We start from the raw sequence: 22,671 nt of genomic DNA on the forward strand, positions 1-22,671 counted from the left end.
CTGGAATGCACAGTAAAGTTTTGGCTGCCTGGGTTCATATCTAAACTCTGCAGCCTCAGGTCTCTTTCCACTATTAGAAAATGGGGAGAAGGCTGGGCACAGTGGCTCACGCCTGTAATCCCAGCACTTTGGGAGGCCAAGGCGGGCACATCACGTGAGGTCAGGAGTTTGAGACCAGCCTGGCCGACATGGTGAAACCTTATCTCTACTAAAAATACAAAAAAAAAAATTAGCCGGGCATGGTGGCGGGCGCCTATAATCCCACCTACTCCAGAGGCTGAGGCAGGAGAATCGCCTGAAACCAGGAGGTGGAGGTTGCAGTGAGCTGAGGTCATGCCACTGCACTTCAGCCTGGGCGACAGAGTGAGACCCTGTCTCCAAAAAAAAAAAAAAAAAAGAAAAGAAAAAGAAAAAAAAAATGGGGAGAATGTTAGCACTTAATTTCCCAGTATTGTGAGACTTAACATATGTCAGCCTGGGCAGCATAGCGAGACCCCACGTCTACCAAAAATTTAAAAATTAGCTGGGCATGGTGGCTGGGGCACACCTGTGGTCCCAGGTACTAGGGAGGGTGAGGCAGGAAGATCACCTGAGCCCAGGAGATTGAGGTGGCAGTGACCTACAACCACGTCACTGTACTGCAATTAAAAAATAAGTGTGGGGCCAGGCGCTGTGGCTCATGCCTGGAATCCCAGCACTTTGGGGGGCCGAGACAGGCAGATCACGAGGTCAGGAAATCGAGACCATCCTGGCTAACACCGTGAAACCCGTCTCTACTAAAAATACAAAAAATTAGCCAGGTGTGGTGGCACACGCCTGTAGTCCCAGCTACTCAGGAGGATGAGGGATGAGAATCGCTTGAACCCGGGAGGCGGAGGTTGCAGTGAGTCGAGATAGCACTCCAGCCTGGGCAACAGCGCGAGACTCCGTCTCAAAAAAAAAAAAGTGTGGAAATCAATAAATGTTATTTCAGTGGCAAGCCCTGAAAGGGGGTCTACAAAGGCCCAGTGGGCGAGGCTGAGGAAATGCCTGGACACGACCCTTCTCATGACATTCCCAGGGCGCCCGCATCAGCCCCTACCAACTCCCGCTCGGGGACTTTCTCGGAATCGCGCTGCTTCTTCCAGCCGCCTCGAGGCGAGCCCCGTCCAGGTCGCTTTAGCTCCGCCCCCTGATGAGGGGCGTGGCCTCCTCAGGGCCGGGGCGTGGCCCAACCGGGAACTGGGGCGACGAACTCCCCTTCCCAGTCTGGGCCACCCAATCCAGGCGGGGCGGGAGGCTGATCACGTGACCAGCGAGCGGTCTCACCCTCCTCATGTGCCAGTACCACCTCCTCCAGTCCCAGAGGGGGGATGTCTTACTGCTTTCCGTGAAGCAAACCCTTTATTTGAGTACGGTTTGCGTCCACAAAGCGTGCGTGAGATCCTTGGGAGCTACTGGGCCCGTCTTTGCCCCCCTCGGTGGGGTTTTGTCTCCTGGCTTCCCCCAAGTGCGAGGCAGTTGGTCTCGCCCAGCCGGGTCCTGGGCGCGGCGGCGGCAGCCGCGTCACTGGCGGGCGGGATCCCTCCGCTCTGGGGAGGCATTGCTGGCGGCGGGGCTGGGGCCACTGAGGAAATCCATCCGCGCCGCCGCCGCCGCCGCCTCCGCCGCGGAGGAAGACAGCGCCACCCGCGCTCCGCTAGCGACCCCCGCCGCAGAGTTCCACCGCCACAGGTACCTCCGCTGGCAAAAGGAATCCTCGCGCCCCCCAGCCCCAATTTCCCCCAGGGGAACCTCTCTTCCTTCGGTCTCCCCGGGCTGGCCTCCTGGGAGCGGACGTAACTCCCCAGACCTCCCTTCCCTTCCCTTCTGGCCCCGTCGCTCCCAAACCCGGAAGGGGAACTGGGGGGACCCTCGCCTCCCACCGTGCGTGCGCTTCCCCGCACCATCAGCGAAGTTTTTGCCCGACCCCAGACCCCAGCCCAGCCCCGCCCCGACTGCCCCTTGCTCCCTTGGAAGTTGGGGGGCTAAATTCCGGGCTTCCTCTAGGCCCCGCCCCGCCCCCTTTCCCCACCGCCACCCTCCCGCCTGCCCCCGGGGAGCACCCCTCGTGTCCTCCACTGTCGCACCCCTGCCGGCTCTCGCCTTGCACAACTCCAAAATCGGGGAGAAGCAGGCAAGGCCGCGCGCCACCCTTCCTTTCGTCTCCGCCCTACCCCCCGATTTGGGTGCTGCCCGTGGTTTCTGGCCCCACTCCCCGAAACCGGAGCCCTCGGCGCCCTATTCCCTTTGCAGGTCCTCACCCCAAGCCCAGCTCCCAGGCGCCCTGCGCCCGCCCCCCGCCCAGCTTTCTTTTGGGCAAAATGGAGGTCGTGGGGGCTGGAGGGCCAGGCCCACTGCGCTTCGCAGCGCCGCACCAGCCCGCGCCTTCCAGCTGCCAGATCCAGGGACCCTCCCTTCACCTCTCCTGGGCCCCGCCAGACCTGCGGAGGCGGTGGCACCCCCATTTCTCTGTGGGGCCCCAGCTGCTATATCCCTAGAGTCTGGGGGCTGCTGAGGGCCCTGGGGGGTGATGGGGACCGAGGACTGAGAGCGTCGTCCCCGCCCCCGGGTTCTTCCTCCAGCCCTGCTTCCTTCTGCCCTAGGCCTCCGGCGGTGCCGCCAGGCCTGGGCTGCTAGTAGCTGGAAGAGGCTTTGTGCGGGCCTGGGGGTTGGGTAGAGTAAGGAGTTCTGCCCGCACCCCCCACCCCCGATTTTGAGGGTCACCCCTTGGCACTGGCGTAGAAAGCTGAACTTACAAGGAGGGGAAATGTCAGTGGGGAAGAGGAACGCCCTGCGCCTGGGGGAAGTGGGAGCTGGGTGGGGGACGCCTGGGCCGGCCAAGTGCAGTGTGTACGGCCGGATCGCACAGGTGTCCCGCGGGCGGGGAAGGACTCAGGCTCCCGGAGCGGAGCCAGCCAGGCCCCTGGGGCCCGGGCGCCGAGCCTGCGGGCTGGGCCCCCCGGGTGTCCAGGGCGCCGGGGCCAGGCCGCCTGGGGCCGCCCGCCGGCGCCTGGGAGAGAGCAGCTCCGCGCCTCCGGGCCGGGGACCTCGTTGCGGAGCCGTAATTACTCGAGAGCGGCTCCCACGGGCTTTCTGCGGGCGCGGCGGGGCGGGCGGTCTCTGCGCTGGAGGGAGCAGCGGCTCGGGGCTGCCTTCCCCGCCGCTGTCACCCCCACCCGCGGCGTACGGCTAATGGGGCGCAGCCGGACCGGGGATTATCCGGGGTGAGCCGTCCAGAACCTATTAGCGCCCAATCGGCTTTTCCCAAATCCTGTAAACAGCCACCCGGACCGGTTCTGGGGAGGGCGGGAGGCTGGGTCGGGCGGGGGCGATGGGGCCGGGGGTGGGGTCACCCACCCTACAGGTCTCTGCCGTGGATGCGGTTGCCTTGGCAACGGGGCTAGGGTGGGGGCATTTCACCAATGAGGTGCTCTCGGTCCGGGTGACGGTTGCCTAGGCAACCCCACGAACAGCCCAGCTTTCCCCTCTGGTCTCTCCCCCCCACCCGCCACCATCGAAGCTGGGGGTGTGTGTGGAGGGTGTGCGCCTTGTGGGGTGAATTTCAAGAGGCACCGCCCCTTTTAAAATTAGGTGCTTGGAGGGCGGTGCCTGTGCGGGTTGGGGCAGACGCCAGGTCTGTTTTCGAAGGGACACCCCCCCTCCCCCAGTTCCTGCCGCGGGTGTCCTGCCCGGGCTGTGTCCGAGGGAGGGGTTTCCCCTGCGCTTCCTCTTGCACTTCCCGCTCCGTTTCCGGGGGGCGGGAGGAAGATTGGGGAAGTCGGCTCTTACTCGGCGACGTCTCTGGTGCCGGAGACCCTGGTTGTGCCCGGGGTCGGCGGCCGCGCCGCCCCTTCCCCCTCCCTTTGCTTACCCCTTCCGGGCCGCGCTGCAACCCCGCCTTTCTCCCCACTTCCCCGGCGGCCTCGGGCCTGACGTCAGCCCTGCGTCCCCCAGGCCTCGGGCCAGCGGCCAGGAGCTGCCTCCCCCAGCCCCCGTCCCGCGGCCCCCAGCCGCCCCCAACCCCGCCCCACGGGCCCGGCGCCATGAGTGAGCTGGAGCAACTGAGACAGGAGGCCGAGCAGCTCCGGAACCAGATCCGGGTGAGGGCCTGGTGCGGGGCGGGCGATTCATGTGTATACCGCCCCGTGCCCTGGACCGGGTTGGGTGAGGGTGTTGGTGGGGGAAGGGGGAGGGAGGGCCCCTTAATGGCTCAGAATCTGACCCTGTCCACTCCTGTCTTCTGTTCTCTTCTCTCCCTTTCCTCCCCAACCTGTCTTCTCTCGCGTCTCTCTGGCTCTGCCATCCCCTACAGGATGCCCGAAAAGCATGTGGGGACTCAACACTGACCCAGGTGAGGGCACTTGGTGGCCAGGGGGTAACTAGCGTTGGAGGGGCAAGGATCAGAGGCCGCTGCTCTCTGCAGTCCTGCTGCCTGGGCCTCCCCGAGCCCATTCGGTCTCTATCTCCAGATCACAGCTGGGCTGGACCCAGTGGGGAGAATCCAGATGAGGACCCGGAGGACCCTCCGTGGGCACCTGGCAAAGATCTATGCCATGCACTGGGGGACCGACTCAAGGTGTGTCTGTGCGTGGGTTGGCAATGTGGGCCGACTTTCTAGCAGGCTGTGGGAGCAGCCTCAGATCTGGCGGGGTGAGCAGGCCACCAGAATACCCAGAGTATGTCTGGAAAAATGGTGACTGCCAGACATGCCTGCCAGATATGGACAGGCAGGATCATGCTGGTGAGAACTTGTGGGCTGCAGCTGGAGACTGTCTCTCAGGTGGCTCACGCCTGTAATCCCAGCACATGGGGAGGCCAGGGCAGGATCACTTGAGCTCAGGAGTTTGAGACCAGCCTGTGCAACATAGTGAGACCCTGTCTCTACTAAAAATTGAAAAATGACCTGGGCGTGGTGGTGCTCGCCTTGTAGTCCCAGCTATGCGGGGGAGGCTGAGGTGGGAGGATCGCTTGAGCCTAGGAGTTCCAGGCTGCAGTGAGCTGTGATGGTGCCACTGCACTCCAGCCTGGACAACAGAGAGAGACCCTACCTTCTCCCACCCAGTGGGAAGGGGGTGTGTCTTGTTTTCATGCCACCCTTCTGCTCTCCCTACACCGTTTCCTACCAGGCTGCTGGTCAGCGCCTCCCAGGATGGGAAGCTCATCATCTGGGACAGCTACACCACCAACAAGGTAGGGTGGCACGGGCTGCGGGGTTGGGCAGGGCCACAGAGCCCTGGCTGGCTCTGACCCCGGCGCTGCCCCTGCTCCGCAGGTCCACGCCATCCCGCTGCGCTCCTCCTGGGTCATGACCTGTGCCTATGCGCCCTCAGGGAACTTTGTGGCCTGTGGGGGGTTGGACAACATCTGCTCCATCTACAGCCTCAAGACCCGCGAGGGCAATGTCAGGGTCAGCCGGGAGCTGCCTGGCCACACTGGTGAGGGGCCTGGCCCAGTTCGGGCCCTTTTTGGGGTCGGGGGTGCACTGCCCTCTGTGTGGAGACCTGGCTGACCAGCTCCTTCCCCAGGGTACCTGTCATGTTGCCGCTTCCTGGATGACAACCAAATCATCACCAGCTCTGGGGATACCACCTGGTGAGGCTTTGCCAGGGCTGGGCAGTCTGGGCAAACCCACACTTCCTGCCTCAGGGGCCACCGTCCCAGTGCTCAGCACGCAGCATGCACTGTAGCCTCCCTCTCCTGGTGGGCACTAAGGTGGTCAGGGAGGGATGCATCCCCTCCCCACCTAAGGCTCTGACAAGAGCCTCCCCGGACCCTTCCACAGGATTGGGCTCACGTGGTGGGGCGGGGAGAACAGGGACTCTGTTCTTCGCCCTGTCTCTTATCTTTTCCTTCTTCCTGTCACCTTTCTAGTGCCCTGTGGGACATTGAGACAGGCCAGCAGACAGTGGGTTTTGCTGGACACAGTGGGGATGTGATGTCCCTGTCCCTGGCCCCCGATGGCCGCACGTTTGTGTCAGGCGCCTGTGATGCCTCTATCAAGCTGTGGGACGTGCGGGATTCCATGTGCCGACAGACCTTCATCGGCCACGAATCCGACATCAATGCAGTGGCTGTGAGTTCTGGGGCGAGCTGGGCCAGGCCCTCCCCACCAGGCTCCCGGCCCTGCCCCTCACCCTCACCCCATCCCGGTCTCGTGTCGTGCAGTTCTTCCCCAACGGCTACGCCTTCACCACCGGCTCTGACGACGCCACGTGCCGCCTCTTCGACCTGCGGGCCGATCAGGAGCTCCTCATGTACTCCCATGACAACATCATCTGTGGCATCACCTCTGTTGCCTTCTCGCGCAGCGGCCGGCTGCTGCTCGCTGGCTACGACGACTTCAACTGCAACATCTGGGATGCCATGAAGGGCGACCGTGCAGGTGATAGCTGGGGGCCCAGGCTGGGCGGGCGAGGACCTGGAGCCCAGGCCAAATGGGTTCTGACTTCTCCCTTCTTCACAGGGGTCCTCGCTGGCCACGACAACCGCGTGAGCTGCCTTGGGGTCACCGACGATGGCATGGCTGTGGCCACGGGCTCCTGGGACTCCTTCCTCAAGATCTGGAACTAACGGCCCCACCCCCGCTGGGCCCAGGCCGGGAGGGGCCCTGCCCACGCCCACACTACAGGCCAGGGCTTCGGGGCTGGGCACACTCCCAGCCCCCTTCCCTGGGCCATGGGGCCTTGGGTCCCTGCCCTCCCACCCAGATTTGGTTCCTCCCGGGGCCCCCACTGTGGAGATAAGAAGGGGATGGAATGGGGGAAAAGGAGGGGCAGGAGGCCCTCATCCTTCTGCTGCCCTGGGGTTGGGGCCTCACCCCTCTGGAGGGCCAGAGGCAGGAGGTGGAAACCCCAGGGGCTGGCTTTTTTAAAACTGGTTTTATTTTAATTTTTATTATATTTTCAGTTTTTCCATAAAGGAGCCAATTCCAACTCTGTACCTGGTCTCTGCCCTTGTGTTCTCCTTGTTTCTGGACTTTGTTGCCTGAGGGCTGCTGAGGGGGTGGGTGGTGGGGAGGGTATGGGGCCTGCCAGGCAGCTGGGGCTGGGGGTGGGGTCCCCACTCTCCCTCAGAGCAAATCTTAAGCCCCAGCCCAGAGCCTTCCATCCAGAGGTTCTGGGATAAGCAGCCCCCACCGTGGTTTCTCCTGTCAGGCTGCTGACCAGAGCCAGTCTGACCAGGGGGGCCCTGCTCGGAGCTTCTAGTTCCCAGCTCTGTGCAGAGCCACTCATCCCTATGGCTCTCCCCAGATAACGAGCAGCGGAGGCGGAACGGGAGAACACACACCAAGTTTTATTGGGAGAAGGGAGTATTTACAGGAGCAGGTAAAAGAGAGGGAAGTCACACAGGGTGGAGAGGGGGCAGGGAAGATTGTGGGTACAAGGCAGACAGGGAACACGGTGACCCCTGCACCCACCCCAACCCCAGGAAGGGCAGGGGAGCAGCGAGGGCCCAGGAAGACCGGGGCCGGGGAAGGACAGCAACAGGGTCTGAGTCCCTGGGCAGGGGGGCTCAGGGGCTTGTAAACATTGACCACTCTCAGAAGGGGATGGGGGTGGGAGAGGGCTCCCCCTATACTTCCTCACAGGGTTAAGGCCTCTCCAGGCTCATGGGCCCCCTAAGTCCAAAGTCTCTTTAGCTGGGGAGAAGGGGCAGGAAGAGACAGGAAGAGTGTCCCCCTTCCCCTGCATTGGCTGCGGCAGGGGTGGGGGGGTTACATTCAGTCACAACAGGAGTCTCCCCCACACCTGGCGAGAGGGAAGGGGAGCTGGGGGCCAGCAGCAGCAAACACTCCCCCCGGCCCGTCACCCCTTATTGCTTTAGAGAGAATATTGTCTTTTCAGGGACGCTAACACTGTGGGAACCAGGGAGAGGCAGGTGGGGGCCCCCCACCCTGAGGCCAGCTTGATCCCCCAACACTGACCTAGTTGCCACTTTGGTGCAAAAAAAAAAAAAAAAAACAAAAAAAAACCCAACAACAAAAAACCAAACACCATCTTTCTGGGACTAGATGGGAAAAGAAACGGGCCACTCCCCATGTCCCCAGGGCAGGAGGGAGAAATACATTCATGGAGGGAGGCAGTGGCGAAGCCTTGCCCTAATACTGCACTCTGAGCAATGAGGTCAATGGGAGGAGCTGGATGAGAAACCCAAAAGACAAAACTGTTACAAAACCCAAAATGGGCGGAGATGAACCCAAGTAGGAGACCGGGAATAAGAAGTGGGTGAGCAATAGAAGGGGCAGCCTCCTCTGACCCAGGAGCTGCACGCTTCACCCCAACCTTACCCAACGGCAAAAAGCGCATCATATCAGACCCGGGAAGCCACCCGCTCCTCTCCCATTTGGTCAGCGGAGGGATCAGGTGCAGAGCTGGGCGGTCCACACCTCACGAGCTGGCTATAGGTTGGGGCCCCAGGCGGCAGCCCCTCCACTGCAACCCTAAGCCCAAAGCCACCCACTCCTTGCCTTTGAGGCTCCTCCTCCTGCCCCCTTCACTGGAAAAACAGCTCAGCCTTCTCTCTGCAGCCTCCGGAGCAATCATCCACCCCCGCTGCTCACAGGGGTGAGGCAGGAGCCAGGCAGCGGTGAGGCGGGGGCTTGTGGCCCAAAGAATACATTCACGTGGCAAGGCAGAGTGCTGGGGCTTTCAGGTTCAAACCCAGGGTGTCCCCCAAAATGGCAGCGGTGGGAGACGCCCCTCACCAGGGCCAGAGTCCAGCTGCCCCACCCTGCCAGCCAGAGAGGTTGGCACAGCCCGGCCCCTCCCGTCTACTCCTCAGCCAGCACAAGATGGCAGCCAGAGAGCTGGGGCCACTCGTCCAATTTGTGCAACTGTACCCCAAAGCAGCGAAACCAAGGGGCTACTTTGGCCCCACCCTGGACAGCTCAGCCAGCCCCGGTGACAGGAGCTGCTCACAGCGGGTCCAGCGGGCGGGGCTCAGACAGGCCTCCTGTGCAAACTGCTGGCCGCCGGCTTCGTTACCCCATGGCCCGCCTTCTGGGGGGTAAGTGTGGCCTTGGGGGCCAGGCAGGACAGGTCCATGGGGCCTGTGTCCCCATTGCCCCAAAATAACAGTGTGTTTTTTCTTTCAGCCTCCTAACCATTTTTTTTTTCATTTTTCATCTTTTTTCTTAAAAAAAAAAAAAAAAACAAGAACAAAAACCTCTGTGGACCTTCCATTGTCACACCCACTATCCTCACAGCGGGAAGGGGTGTTTAGAGTCTAGTTTTTAACAATATTTTTGCCTCTCCTAATGTTTTCTTCAAAGTCGCTTAAAATTAAAAAAAATAAAAAGAAAAACCCCCTCCCCCAGTCTGTAAAGTGCCTCGTGGTGGGTGAGTTAAGGTGCATCGTGTGTTTGTAACAAGTGCTGGGGACCCCGCCCCTGCCTCTTCCTCTGCTCCCTGCGGGGAGCCTGCAGGCTGGGACCCTCGGTCCACGCCGCCGCGGCTGCCCTGGCCTACAGCCCAGGGGCTGGGGGTCCGGGCTGGTCAGTAGTCATCCACGCTCTCGATCTCACCAGAAGATCCGTGCAGGGAGTACCCTGAAGCCGGGGAGAAGCTGCGTCTGAGCTCTCTCCTGGGCTCCTCCTGCCCTGTGCCAAGGAAGTCCCGCTCCTACCCCAGCCCAGCTCACCCAGGATGCTGGGGTCTGAGTGCAGCATCAGTGCCCGCCTCTTGGCCTTGCTGCCCTCCCCGGGGCCGAGTTTGGTGCTGTGGTTGGCCTGGAAGGCCGTCTGCAGCGAGGCGCTGCTCAGCCATGCCTCCTAAGGCAGCGGAGAGGAGGGTGAAGGTCAGGAGGCGCCAGGCAAGCCCTCCCCAGCTGCTGGTGCCAGCTGCCTCACCTGCTGCTGCTGCCGCTGCTGGCTGGCTTTCTGCTTGGCCCTCCGCTCCAGGAATTGTTTGGCAAATTCTTTGGCTTCCAGCGTGTCCCCCAGGCAGGAACGGATATAATCGTGGACATCATAGGGGGATTCCACCTCCTTGAGGATCGCTACAGCCATGGGCACTGCAGTATGAGCGAGGGCTGTCAGGGCCCCCTGGCCGGTTCTGGATTCCCAGGCCCCGCCCACCTCCTTGGAGCCGCTTGCCCACCGTCCAGGCTGCCCGTGGCGCTCAGCGTGTGCAGCATCTGCTCGCACCACTGGGTGAAGCCGTCCTGGGGCCTGGGAATGCCCTGCAGCAGCTTCAGCAGCTTCTCTTCTTCCTCCGTCTTTTTGCGAATGGGCCGACCCGATAGATGGCTGTACGAGTCACTGAAGGGGGTGGGTGAGTCAGGGTTGGAAATCAGCTGGCTGGGGTGGGGGGGGTCTGCCACCTTCCCTCCCAGGGCCATCCCGGAGCCTCCAGGTGCTACGCCCACCTGAGAGATGGGCTGCTCCGGCTGTTCTTCAGGCCGAGGCCACGGACCAGGCTCCCGCCGCTCTTTGGGGTGTCCTCCCAGAGCCCCAGGCCGCTGCTGCCGCCCCCACTCTTGTCTGGCCCGCCCCACAGTGGCCCAGCCTCAGACACCCACTGGTTCAGGGGGGCAGTGCCCAGGCCCCCAAGCTGCTACAGATAGCAGAAGATCAGAGTGGCTCAAACAAAGGCACCCCAGAAAAGCAGACGGGGAGGCTTGTTTAGGTGGCAAACGGACAGGGGTGAGGTGAGGGCCACAAGGGCTGTTGCCATCACAGGAGGGGCTGGGGCTTGGGCTGCACAAGTCTGGGTTCAGTGATCTCCCTCCCTGTGCCACCCTGGAAACTGTGTAGGGGGGGCCCGGGAGGTTCCCGGCCTGCTCACCACTCGGTGGTTGGGGGCCTGGGCCCGAGCTGGCTCCCGAGATGGGGGCTGTTTGTGCAGCTGCCGCTCGCCCTCCAGCTGCAACTCCAGGAGCGTCTTCATGGACAGCCCCTGCTTGGCCAGGCCAGCCCAGAGTGGGGGTGGGGAGCTGGGTGCGGGGGGCACAGGGACCACTTGCTGCTGTTGTAGCAACTTCAGCAACAACTCCTGCTGCCGCACCTAAGACGGGGACACGGTGAGAGAACCTGGCGAGGGTTCTCCCCCCAGCCGAGACTCGGCAGCACCCACCTGCTTGCGCCGAAACAGCTCTTCCTCCTCCTGCCGCCGCTTCTGCTCCTCCTGCTGCTGCTGGCGGCGCTTCTCCTCCCGGCGCTTGCGCTCCTCTTCCTCCCGCTTCGCCCTGAGCTCCACTTCTCTGCGCTCCTGGAACTGAGCCCAGTGGCCGATCAGAGGGGAGAGCTGCGGGGGACAGCTTGGGGCCTGCCTCGGTCCACCCTTCATTCCCAGGGCCTCAGACCCAGGATGCCCACTCACTTTATGTTGCAGCTGGAGTTGTTCTAGAATTGGACCCTGAGTCGAAGAATTAATTGGTATGTCCCAAAGACTGGCCTCACCACCTGCAGGGGGCAGGGGGGCAAAGGCGGCTGCAGGTGGGCACTCGGGCCCACTGATCTAGTCCAGCCGCGGCAGTGGACTCCCCAGCCAGAATGGCAGCTAGTGGTGTGTGAGGGTGGGGAGCAGACCCCAGTTCACCCGGAGACTGCCTTGGGGGTGGGGGGGGGCCAGGCAGGCCACACACCTGACTGTGATGAGGCTGAGGTATGTACGTCCCAGAGGCGGCCCGAATCCGGCACTGACAAGGACCGGCTCATCGTTGGGAGCAGGTTCTGGTCCCCGCCTCTGAGGAGCAAATTGTGGATTCTTAAGACCCCAAATCCATCTCTGGTCTGCCCCCGCCCCCCACCCTGTATCCTGAGGGCTCGCACGCACCACGCACCTGGGGGGTTTGAGCGCCTGGAGCTGCTGCAGGAACGCCGTGAGCTGCTGCTGCTGCTGCGGCGGCGGCGGCGGCGTCAGGTCCCCCAGAGCTGCCTTTTCTCGGAGCGTGCATTGCGGGAGCTGGCGGCTGCAAATGGGACAGTGGAGATGGTGGGCCACAGAGCTAGCGCCGGGCCTTCTCCCAGCCCACCCCAGGCCCCCCGTACCTGCTGACCAGCTGGAGAAACTGCTGGTGCTGCAGCTGCTGGTACAAGGCCGCCGTGGCCAGCTCCTGCTGCTTCTTCAGCCGCTCCTGGTCCATGTTTCCCTGCTCAGGTGAGAGCTCGGCCAGTGCCCGCAGCAGGGAGGAGGGGACTCTGCTGGACTCCTGCCCGCACCCCTCACACCCTGTCCCTCCATGCAGGGGAGAAGCAGCTCACCAGCAGTGGGGGTGGTGAGGGCCCTGGGGCAAAGGGCACGCGGCCCCACATCTTGATCACCTCGCCCAGCGGCTGGAAGCCCTCATCGCAGCCCCGCTTCACCAGCAGCGACATGGAGAAGTAGCCGGCCTGGAACCACTCTGCCATCTCCTGTGTCGTGAAGGGGCCTGGACAGGGAGCGAGGGAGCGGAGAACCACTGGGGTCACAGGGTATGCCGGAGACACTCTGAACCAGAACGGCCCTGAGCAGCCCTCCCATCCCATACAGGTACCTTGGATCTCGCCCTGTGGGTCCTTGTAGAACCACTTCCGGGCAGCCCCATGGCTGAGTGGGAGGGCAGTGGCTGCTGCGGAGTGGCGCAGGCCCTGGGTCTGCATGGCAGCCGTGAACTGCTCCTCCTCCAAGGAGCTGTCCTGCAGGGAGGCCACCAGCTTCTCCGCCTCCTGGATGCCCAGAAAGAGAAGAAAGGCTCAGCTACCAATCTCGGCAACATCAGGATGGGGATGGGGATGGGGATGGAGCTTGAGCTGGGGCCGGGGCTGGGGCCAAGAGGTCAGAAGTGGGAAGGGTCCCTCCCGCTTTCTCAGGCCCCCCACACCTGCTGCAGGTGCTTCAAGCCTTCATCATCCTCCAGATCTCCGGGTGGGCCAGCAGAGGAGCCCACCCCGGGACTCAGCTGGATCCCCCGAATATCATCTGGAAGGCATGAGACAGGAGGTGGAAGGGCAGGGAGGAGACAAGATAGCCTCCGCCTGCTCTCACTCCAGAACACCACGCTCTTGCCATGGCTCCTCAATGTGAATGCCCTGTGTGCCCACCCCCACGAGGGGAGCACTTTCTCCCACAGCCCCAGCGCACCCGGGAGGTAGGCCATCCTCCCTTCCTACCTTCGGCCGCTGGGGGCTCTTTCTCCGCAGCTTCGTCCCCATCCCCGTTTGTCCCCCAGAGTGGGCCCAGGGTGGGCAGTGGGGACGGGGAGCTGGACTTCTCCTCCTGAGGAGGCAGTGGGGTCAGCTCCTTCCCACCTAGAAGAGAGAGATGGCCAGAGTTCAGAACCAAGGGCTGGGCCTGCCACGCAAGTTAGCACAAGCCCTTGAGTGTAGCTGGAACCACGGGTCACACTCTCTTGGGCCGAGTCCTCCACTTCACTTGGGTCAACTCAACTAACGGCGGAGGGAACGTGGTGCCGACCCTCGCCTCCATGCTGCCAGACATGGCAGGAACGTATCACAACACCGCACACCACCACACAACACCGCAGACTTCACTCCAGGTTCTACAGCTTCTTCAAGGGACTTTCAAAGGTTATTTTGATTACGCCTGATTTCTATCTGGTACACTGCCTTGAAGACACGGCTCTGCTACCCCCTGGTTCCTGCCCACCTCTCAGCACTCTTCCAGTTCTAAGTAGCCTGTTCCTACAGGTAGGTGGGTAGCCAGTGCCCAGCCTGGCAAAGAACCCCGGTGCCCACCCGGCCCGGCCCCAGGCCCGCTGGGCACCCCGAGGCTCACCCGCCTCAGGCCCTTCCTCCTCTAGCCCTTCGGAAGGCTCTTCCTCCTCCTCCAGCCCTTGGAAGTCCAGCTCCTGCTCCTCAGGAATGGGCTCCTTGGGGCCCTTCTGCATGGGGCCGGGGTGGGGAGCAGAGAACAGCTGGGTGGGTGGGGAGGAAGAGGACACCGGAAGGGCAGGTTCCCACCCTCGCTTCCTCACAGATACCTTGAGAGGCAAGAAGGCCCCAGAGGCATCAAAGGTGCCCATTTCTTCATCCTCATCGTCCAGGCACCACTCTGGGAGCCCATCCTTGTCCTCCTCAAAGCCGTCAGGCGCTCGGCACCGCCGCAGGTGAGAGCTGCCTCCCCCTCCCCGCCCCTCCTCTTCACCACACCCTCCTCGATCCCCTCGCAAATCAAATTCAAACTTGCGCCTCCGTTCCCCATGTTCCCGCCAGCCAGCAGAGCGGGGACCGCCATCTGCGCAGGAAAAATCAGGGAGAAGAAGAGTGGGTACCCGAGCAAAGCCGGCGGCCCCCTCTGCTGCAGCTCATGGAGCACCTCCAGGGCTGCTGTCCCGGCCACTCCCACGCCAGCTAGCCTCTGCTCCCTCCCCATGGCTACAGGAGCCCGCCCTCTCATTATGGTTCCTGCTCCCCACTGCCCCCGCCAATGCTACCGGGCCCCAATCTCACCAGGGCTGGCGGAGCGCCAGCGGTCGCCGTCTCGCCGGAGCCCTGCCCCGAGCCTCCAGCTGCCCTCCTCCTCCTCCTCCTGCTCCTCCCGTAGGGAACGCCAGTTCTCGCTGTCTGAGCGGGCGTGCTCCTTCCTTGGACCAGCCCCTCCCTCCTCAAACCCACATCGTGCTAGGAGATGGGAAGAGAGGGGCAGTTATCAGAAAGGCAGCGTGGTGCCTGGACCCTCAGGAAACGTGTGGGGCCAGCTCCAGGCCCTCCTGCCCCCAGCACCTCCGAAATAAACACCCCCATACTGGGCCACCCATCTTGGTCCTCCCCGCTGCCCTGGCCGCCGCCCTCAGCAGCCTCGTACCTCCATCCCGCCTTGCTGACTTCTCAAACCGCCTCTCGCCTCTGCAGCAGGGGAAACGTGTGGGTCAGAAACAGTACAGCCTCCCCTGCCACCCTGTGCGACCGCCCCATGCCTTGTCCACTGTGCCCTGAGGCAGTGGAGGGAGGGAGGAGACAAAGGAAACTAGGGGTCAGGAGCACAGGCATCTCTGACAGGGCTTATCTGGTGGGCCTCTGTTACCCTCTAGTGACAGGACCCAGGCCTCCCCTTCCTGGCCTGCCCTGCTCTACACCACGCCCCCTCCTGGCCCCACCTGTCATCCCAGCTCTGGCTGCGCTGGATTTCTCGGGGGCTTCGTCCAAAGGCCCCATCACCTTCTTCGATGCTTCTTTGGTAAAAGCAGCTGTCACCACGGCCGCGGCCTAGAGAAGAGGCCAGATGCACACTGAAACCTGCTGCACGTCCTCGAAGTCAGGGGCCCAGATCTGCCCGTCCCCAGGACACGCCATCACCCCTCTACCTCGGCTCCGCGTGCTGCCCCTGCCTCGGGAGGTGCCAGCCAGGGGGGGGCCAGCCCCTTTCCCCATCAGCCTCAGCACAGCCACGCTGTTCACTGACAGGGAGAAGTTTCTCTGAGGAGGGAGCCAGGGGCGGGAGTGAGGACCCAGGCACCCGACCACCCCCACCCCACAGCACCCTCCCGGCCTGTCTCCTCAGCGCTGGCCCCTCTCCTCCTAGCCCGACCCATGGCCTCCCCTCCCGGGCTCCCGCAGCCTCAGCTCCTGGCCCGGTCCCACCTGTTCCTCCTCAGTCAGCGGCTCCAGGGCCAGGGGCTGCAGTGGCTCGTCCTGCAGCACCGCGGCAAACTCCTTGTCCTGCAGCTCTTCCGGGACCTGGCGGTGGGGTAGGATAGCCAAGACACCACATGCTGCCAGATCCCCTCCACAGGCAGAGGCCACCACCGCCAACCCCCCTCGCCCGCGCACCCACCTTGTTCTCCTTGACGTAAAGGGCCAGCATTTCCTCTCGCCCATAACGGTAGTCAGCCAGCTTGTATTTGGGCATGGCAGGGGACGGGGGTGGGGAGGCCACGCTGCCGCCCCCGGACAGGGCCCTGAGCCTGGACACGACACAGAGAGAAGAAGACAGAGGTCAGGGCAGCCTGGACTGTGCTTTCTCGAATCTCCACGGCAGCGAGGCGCACACGTGACTCACCACTCAGGCCCAAAATTGAGTGTCTCTGCTGCCATCGTGGGGCTGGGCGTGTTTCTGAGAGGCCGGGGTGGGGAGGAGGGGACCTGGCGTTCACTCTCCAAACACCTGTGGGGGAATAGGGGCCATGAAGGACAGCACACGAAGGAGACCTTTAAAGCGCAGGGAGGACACCATGGGGGACATCCTGGTGGGCACGACAATGGGCCCTGGACTAGCCGGTGGGTCACCTGGGATCTAAAAGGACTCACCTGAGCCAGCCACGTGGCCACTCACACCATGAGTTACCCAGAGATGAGTCCAGACGGTGAAAGACCTGGGGGAGGCGAGGAGATGGGAAGCTCGAGTCCTTCCGGTCTCCACAGGGCAACCTCCCTCGGCCCGGGGCTCACCTGGCAGCCCGGCCCAGGAAGCAGGAGGGCAGAGGCTGGTGCTGGAGTGAACGAGGGTCCCCAAGCCACTGGGAATTGGTCTAGCCTCAGTAGAGCCTGGGAGGGACCTTCACATCCGGGAAAAACCCTTAAGGAGAGCGGGGGGAGGAGGTAGGGTTCAGGACATGGCTCTGCCGGCAGCCCTGCCCTGCCCCGCATGCCAGGAGAGGTCCATTCGCCGGGTGGTGTCTCTGGGCATCAGCACCCTCACCACCCTCTCTGGGAGGCTGAGACAGGAGGCGCAGTGCAGAACTCGGGGACGGAGGCAGCCGAGGCCAGGATGGACGTTCAGGGCAAAGATAAAACAAAAACAAGCAAGCAAGCAAAAACCCACTAGAGCCACAAACAGCTTACAGAGAAAAGGTCAGTTATGGAGAGAAGGATTAGAAATAAATCTAGGAGCAAAATTCTTTCCCTCATGAAAAAAATCACAGTTGGCTGCTCAGAAGCTCAAATCCAGGGGCTTGCTCTAGGGAGAAACCCAGTGAAAAGGAGCAGGAGGTGACTCTAGGGCCACAGACGGGTATATGACGAGGACTCCAGGCAGGCAAGCCTGAGCCAAGGCACCTCGGGCTGGTTTCCCCCACAGGAATCACACTCAGACCACCGCCCCCAATCAATAATGGAGGTTCAAACAACCAAGCCACCAAGGGGACAAGGATCTCAGGATACCGGCTGGGAAGCAGCCTCTGGCACCATCAGGTGGAAATAAGGTCAGGGCAACGGAGGCTGGTGGGGGCACGGCGGCAGCCTGTTCCTCTAAGGGACGACGGAGGGGACTCTCAGGAGGAGGCGCATCCCTGGGGCCCCGGGCAGAGGACTCAGGCGGGTGGGCGGGGTCCAGGTGCTGCGGTGTTGTCACTGGCTGGGAGGGAGGCTGGCCAGGCTTGGTGCTGCAGCTCCCATCAACTCCCGGACGCCACAGTCTGGGAAAGAAGAAGAAGGGGGGTTCAACTAGGGTGCTGAGGGGGAAAGGCCATCAGCCCCAGCTGAGCCAGCAGTCCACGACAAGCCGAGGCCTGCTCAGAGCCCAGGCATCCCAGGGGGAAACACAGGGCTCAGAGGCAACCCAGGGCCAGGCTGGCCTCCCCCGGGACCTCTCCTTCCTCAGCCTCCACTGGATGCTCCGGTGGTGGTGTGCTCCACGCCACGAAAAGCCACCAGCCTGTCACTGACTGCAGGTGGCCTCCTATAGCAATCTGGGGACTAGATGAGCCTTGAGAACATGACGCTAAGAGAAACAGACCAGCCAAAAAAGGAGAGCTACCCCTCACTTCTCTTTCATGAGGTCTCTAGAGCAGTCACTCATTGAGGCAGGAATGTAGAAGGGCAGCCGCCAGGGGCTGAGGGGACAGGGAGCTGTTGCTGAAGGGTCCAGAGCCTCAACTGAGGAGGGGATCCCGGGGCCGCTGGTGGTCATGGCTGCACACCAATGTGAGTGTACTTAGTACCACAGAACAGCACAGTTAGAGACAGTTAAAGTCTCCAAATTTTGTTGTATATTTTACCAGAATAATCACTTTTTAAAAATAGCTTTAGGGAACAAAAGGTATCTGGAGAGAACCACCGCATACCTAAGTTTACCCCACTCCAAGAAAAACACCCCACATTCTTTCAAACCAGCCTCAGGAGAGGCCGTTTTGAGCCTCCTCCAGTTCATTCCTTCTAGAAGGCCAGAAGCTCATCCTGGAGGCATGAGGGTCAGAGAGAGTAGAACAGAAAAGGGACCACCTGGCCAGCACAATGGCTTATGCCTATAACCCCAGCACTGTGGGAAGCTTGAAGAGAGGAGTCCGAGACCAGCCTGAGTAACAGAACAAGACCACGACTCTACAGAAACAATTCTAAACATTTTTTAAAAAAGAAAAAGTGGCCAGGCGTGGTGGCTCATGCCTGTAATCCCAGCACTTTGGGAGGCCGAGACGGGCAGATCACCTGAGGTCAGGAGTTTGAGACCAGCCTGGCCAACGTGGCAAAACCCTGTCTCTTACTAAAAATACAAAAATTTGTCAGTCCTGGTGGTAGGTGCCTGTAATCCCAGCTACTCGGGAGGCTGAGGCAGGAGAATCGCTTGAACCCAGGAGGCAGAGGTTGCAGTGAGCTGAGATCGCGCCCCTGCACTCCAGCCTGGGCAACAGAGCAAGACTCTGTCTCAAAAAAAAAAAAAAAATTTTTTTAAAGCGATGGCCTCACACTGCCCCCTGCCAGGCGCAGCAAGGGCAGCTCTCCTAGGTGCCTCTGGCTCGAGTCATCCATCCTGGCTGTCTTGGCTGCAAGGGGCACACAAAGGGGGAGTGGCTCATGCAGCCTGAGGACAGCGACACCAAGACAGGGGAGAGAGCAGGCCCAGAGCAGGAAAAAGCCCATGCCACCCACCTTCTTGGGAAGAAACCAAGAGAGTGAGGTTAACTCTCTAGGCACCTCCACAGCAGGATCTGGTGCCGGAAGCTGGTGGTGCCTGGCCCCTTCCTTGGACTAAAGGAACTAGTGGCACACCTGCAGGCCACCATGGGGCTCCCACCCTCCAACAGGTTCTGGACTAGGGGCCCCTCTGCTCAGGGGGCTCTTGGCCAAGTCTAGAGACATTCTGGGTTGTCACCACTGGGCAGGGGGTGCACAGGGCAGCCCCACAGCCAAGAGCTATGTGACTCCAGATACCAAGTGCGCCAGTGCTGAGACGCCCTCCTCTGCGCCACGAGCATGGGCAGAGCCCTTGGGGGTCTACTGGGCCAAGGGGAAGGCAAGGGAAGCCAGGTGTGTGCACGCTGGATCATTCTCCTCTCTGAACAGCAGGGACATCATTCCCTAATTACACTGTCCCACGAGGGAAATCTGAAATCCTGCCAGGAGGAAATCTTTGAGAAAAGAATAGTTTTTTGTTTTGTTTAAAGAAAAACTGCCTAAGTTTGTCTATTGCAAGCTCTCAAAGCCAGGCATCTGATCCCTGTCCAATGAAGACAAGAGCAGGAGGTGGTGGGGGCTGGGGTACTGCCACCTGCCCGCCTGAGCTTACCCGGCTGAGCTTTCTCAGCTCAGGGTCTCCTTCTCACAGGCCCCTTCCAGCCTGTCCCCCGCCCTGGCCCTGCCCTCAAGCCTCGGCCTACTTCGGCTCCTCGCCCCCTCCCCACCCCTTCTCTTTCTCGGGCCTGTCTACCCTCACTCCCACAGCATCTGAATCAATGCTTTTGAAAGACTGCCCCCTGCCGGAGACAAGGGGCGAGGACACGCTGGGCCCGGGTGCTCCAGTAGGCGCCGGGGCGCGCGGGAAGGGAGCCTGCTCTCTGGGGCTCAGAACTCAAGAGAGAAGGAAAAGACGGAGAACAGGCGGTCCCAGTGCACATTCAGCTAAGAACATTATCTCCTCACTCCATCACCCCTAAAATTAGCTCCAACATGGAGCACTGTGCCTTGGCACAGAACACAGCCACTTAAACAGAAGCACAGTTCCCAATTCCCCAACACTGGAACAATCGCCCAGCCCCAGGCCTGCTGGAGGGGAACTGGCCCTTTCTCAGAATGGAGATTCTCCAAGCGTGGTAGGGTGAGGACGCTGAGGCTTAAAAAAGAGATGCAAGCCCGCATTCCTCGCGGCTGGTCGGTTATCCCAGCTCTCTCATCTCTGAGCCATCCCAGCAAATCACACCACCGCTTGGCAATTGTCTACAAGTTAACAGTTTTCAAAGGATTTTCACTCTTTACCTCCTGTGATCCCTTTTGCCCATTTGCCCAGCCTTGGGCTCCAGCCAGGGAAAACAAGGAGGAAGCTGCTCCGACAGCGTGCCCCCCCCCCCACCCCCGACATCCTTGACACTCTATGCAAGACTGGAGGTGCGCATGGTGGCAGTAACCATCCCAAACTCTCAAGCATTATTCTGTGAGTTTGAAGCCATTTTACATTTGTTAGACTTTCAACATCCTTCATCTAGCCGCCTCCTCTCATCTTCTCTCCTCTAAAGTGGGCTATTTTTCTTCAATTCCCAAATTCCAATAGCAGATGTAAAAGTTACGGCTAACGCATCAGATCACGAACACGACTGATGTGTCCAGCAGCAGAAAAAGCTAGTCCAGAAGTTTAAGCACATGGTTCACTTGACTAACCACCACATGGGACCCTCAGGGCCCCTGGTCCCCAGGCAATGGCAGGGACACCAAGTCCAGGTCTACCCTCAAATCCTTCCCAATGGCACGACAGACCGCTGGGGTACCAACACCTACAATCTAAGAAAATGAGATTGGAGCTGGCTAGCCTGGTGGAGGGTGGCTAGCCTAGGTCTGCAAAGGGCACAGGAAAGATGGGAAGGAGAAAGAACCCCAAATCCCCCATGTTGGCAGCAAAGGAGAGACCCTTACTGGTACCACCGATGGTGTTTCCATGCCAAAGGCGAGGGTTGGCGGGGTTCTAAATTGAAACTGCTATATAGACTCGAAGGGGCAGTGCAGAAGAGGATGGGAAAGCTGACGATCTTCCAGAACGACACTTTGAGAGGCAGGAGAGAAGTAAGGCTTGGGTGGCTGGAAAAAAAAATCCAATCCAGCTATCAAGTCTTTATGTAGCATCTCCTAATTCCTAGCACTGGGATGCAACAGACCTGGAGTCTGACCGGGAATGCGAATAATGACTGTATAACAGAGAAGAAAGACGAGGGGCTTTTAAAAAGTTACTAGGAATTTTTTTTTTTTTTTTTTTTTAAGGCAAAGTGTGAGAGCTGTGGCCAGAGAGCTGCTGCACCGAGGGGCATGAGCTGGGAAGGGCCTGGCCTGGGACGGGGAGGGCAAGCAGTCTCTGCTAAGGAAGGTGTTTCCCGCGGCCGAGCAACTGGAAAGGAGACCCCAATAACCCAGCACCAAGATCGCCGGAGCGAAAGGAAAGAGAGGTGAGGAGGACCTAGGCGAGGTGCCTGGGTGGAGAGGAAGGCTTCCATGTTGGCCAAAGTCGTGGAACGCTTGCACTTGGGGAACCGCAAGGCCCAGCTCGTTCCGAGGGGAACCCAAAGGCGCGCTGGGGACAACTCTGGGAAGCGCGGGGCCCGGCCACCCTAGGACGCTAGGGTCGGGGGCCCCCAGGCGGCCCAGGACAGGGTTTGGCAGGGGCCCGGGGGCGACCGTTAGGAGCGCGGGGGTGGAAGGCAGCGCGCCGGCCCGGGAGGACGGCGTGCCCTTCAGGGAGGGGCGCCAGGTGCGAGGGGGGCGAGCAGTCGCCCCCTAAGCCGGGCGCCGGCCTCCCGGGGCCTCCCCGAGGCTGGCCGGCTCTGGGGGAGGGTCCCGGCGGCGGGGAGGGGCCGGAGCGAGCGGGAGGGCTGGCGGACGCACCGGGCGGCGGCGGCCTCGGGGAGGAGACGGGGGAGGGTCCTCGCTGGCGGCCCGCGCGCTGGCTCCGGCGTTTCCCTAGCTCGCGGGCTCGGCGCGGCCGCCGCGGCGTCGGGGGCGGGCCTGCCCCGGGGCCGGGCTGCGGGCCGGGGGCCGCGGGGCCACCGGGCCGCCGGGCGCTTACCGCGGGCGGCGCGAGGGTCCGGTCCCGGGGCGTGGGCGGCGCGCGGCGGGCGGGGGCCAGGGACGGCGGCTGCGGCGGGGGAGGGGGCGCTGGCGCTCCCGCGGCGGCCGCTCCTCTGTGTTTGTGTTTGTAGCAAGATGGCTGCCCGCCTCGCACCACGTGACGCGGACGCGGGGCCGCGGGGCCGCCCCCTCCGCTGCCGCCGCCGCCGCCTCCGCCTCCCTCCGCGGCTCCGGCCCGCGCCGCCTCTCCTCGTGCGCTGCTCGCGTGCCCCGCGCGCCACTGCCCGGACGCCCGTCGCCCCCGACAGCTCCCCCGTTCCCGCCCCGGCACGTGACTCGGGCGCCCAGCTGGTCACGTGACGGGGGCCCCCAGCTGCGGGCGGGGTCGGCCCCGGAGCGGCCCCCTCTCCCCCACCTCCCCCGTCCCCGCGACGCGCGACCCTTGGGACCGAGGCCGCGGCCTCCCTGGCGGTCCGGTTTCCTCCGGGAAGCCCGCCTGGATGACAGGAGACAATAAAATCCAGAACCCTTCATAAGCCGTCGTGGGATGTGTGAAATAAGTGGCTCAGGCAGATGAGTTGACTCTCACGAGCCTCTTTATTTTATTTTTTTATTATTTATTTAATTATTGAGACAGAGTGTCGCTCTGTCGCCCAGGTTGCAGTGCAGTGGCGCTATCTCGGCTCACTGCAACCTCCGCCTCCCGGGTTCAAGTGATGCTCATGCCTCGGCCTCCCGAGTAGCTGAAATTACAGGCACACACCACCACGTTTGGCTTATTTTTGTTGGCC

At 61.9% G+C, this 22,671-nt stretch overlaps 2 protein-coding genes across 12 annotated transcripts; one reads left to right on the forward strand and one right to left on the reverse strand.

Annotated features, from left to right (window-relative positions):
• Positions 1-950: 950 nt before the first annotated feature.
• Positions 951-6,960, forward strand: GNB2 (G protein subunit beta 2). Of its 2 annotated transcripts, XM_030797276.1 has the most exons (10): positions 1,339-1,713; positions 3,976-4,121; positions 4,334-4,372; positions 4,491-4,597; positions 5,148-5,211; positions 5,294-5,456; positions 5,547-5,613; positions 5,893-6,094; positions 6,187-6,403; positions 6,485-6,960. In XM_030797276.1, the coding sequence occupies exons 2-10, from the start codon at positions 4,065-4,067 to the stop codon at positions 6,589-6,591; spliced, it is 1,023 nt and encodes a 340-aa protein (XP_030653136.1). In that variant the 5' UTR covers positions 1,339-1,713; positions 3,976-4,064; the 3' UTR covers positions 6,592-6,960. The 2 variants fall into 2 exon arrangements, with proteins under 2 accessions (XP_030653135.1, XP_030653136.1); XM_030797275.1 differs by lacking the exon at positions 3,976-4,121 and having other exon boundaries at positions 951-1,713.
• A 334-nt stretch (positions 6,961-7,294) lies between these two features.
• On the reverse strand, positions 7,295-22,180 carry GIGYF1 (GRB10 interacting GYF protein 1). 10 transcript variants are annotated; one of them, XM_030797239.1, is made up of 27 exons: positions 21,879-22,174; positions 16,349-17,313; positions 16,208-16,272; positions 15,960-16,064; positions 15,735-15,864; positions 15,542-15,637; positions 15,265-15,376; positions 15,058-15,166; positions 14,766-14,806; positions 14,411-14,581; positions 13,942-14,195; positions 13,737-13,842; positions 13,112-13,249; positions 12,823-12,920; positions 12,496-12,667; positions 12,224-12,390; positions 12,011-12,111; positions 11,803-11,931; positions 11,605-11,705; positions 11,340-11,422; positions 11,094-11,234; positions 10,806-11,024; positions 10,387-10,574; positions 10,119-10,279; positions 9,869-10,032; positions 9,661-9,790; positions 7,295-9,585 (listed from the first exon to the last, which is right to left on the reverse strand). In XM_030797239.1, exons 2-27 carry the CDS (start codon positions 16,544-16,546, stop codon positions 9,485-9,487), a joined length of 3,480 nt encoding a protein of 1,159 aa, XP_030653099.1. In that variant the 5' UTR covers positions 16,547-17,313; positions 21,879-22,174; the 3' UTR covers positions 7,295-9,484. The 10 variants fall into 10 exon arrangements, with proteins under 10 accessions (XP_030653099.1, XP_030653100.1, XP_030653101.1 ...); XM_030797240.1 differs by having other exon boundaries at positions 7,295-9,568; positions 21,879-22,173; XM_030797241.1 differs by having other exon boundaries at positions 13,737-14,195; positions 16,208-16,475; positions 17,060-17,313; positions 21,879-22,175.
• Positions 22,181-22,671: the final 491 nt, after the last annotated feature.

The sequence above is a fragment of the Nomascus leucogenys genome, chromosome 17, assembly GCF_006542625.1.
Source record: "Nomascus leucogenys isolate Asia chromosome 17, Asia_NLE_v1, whole genome shotgun sequence".
Taxonomy (NCBI): domain Eukaryota; kingdom Metazoa; phylum Chordata; class Mammalia; order Primates; family Hylobatidae; genus Nomascus; species Nomascus leucogenys.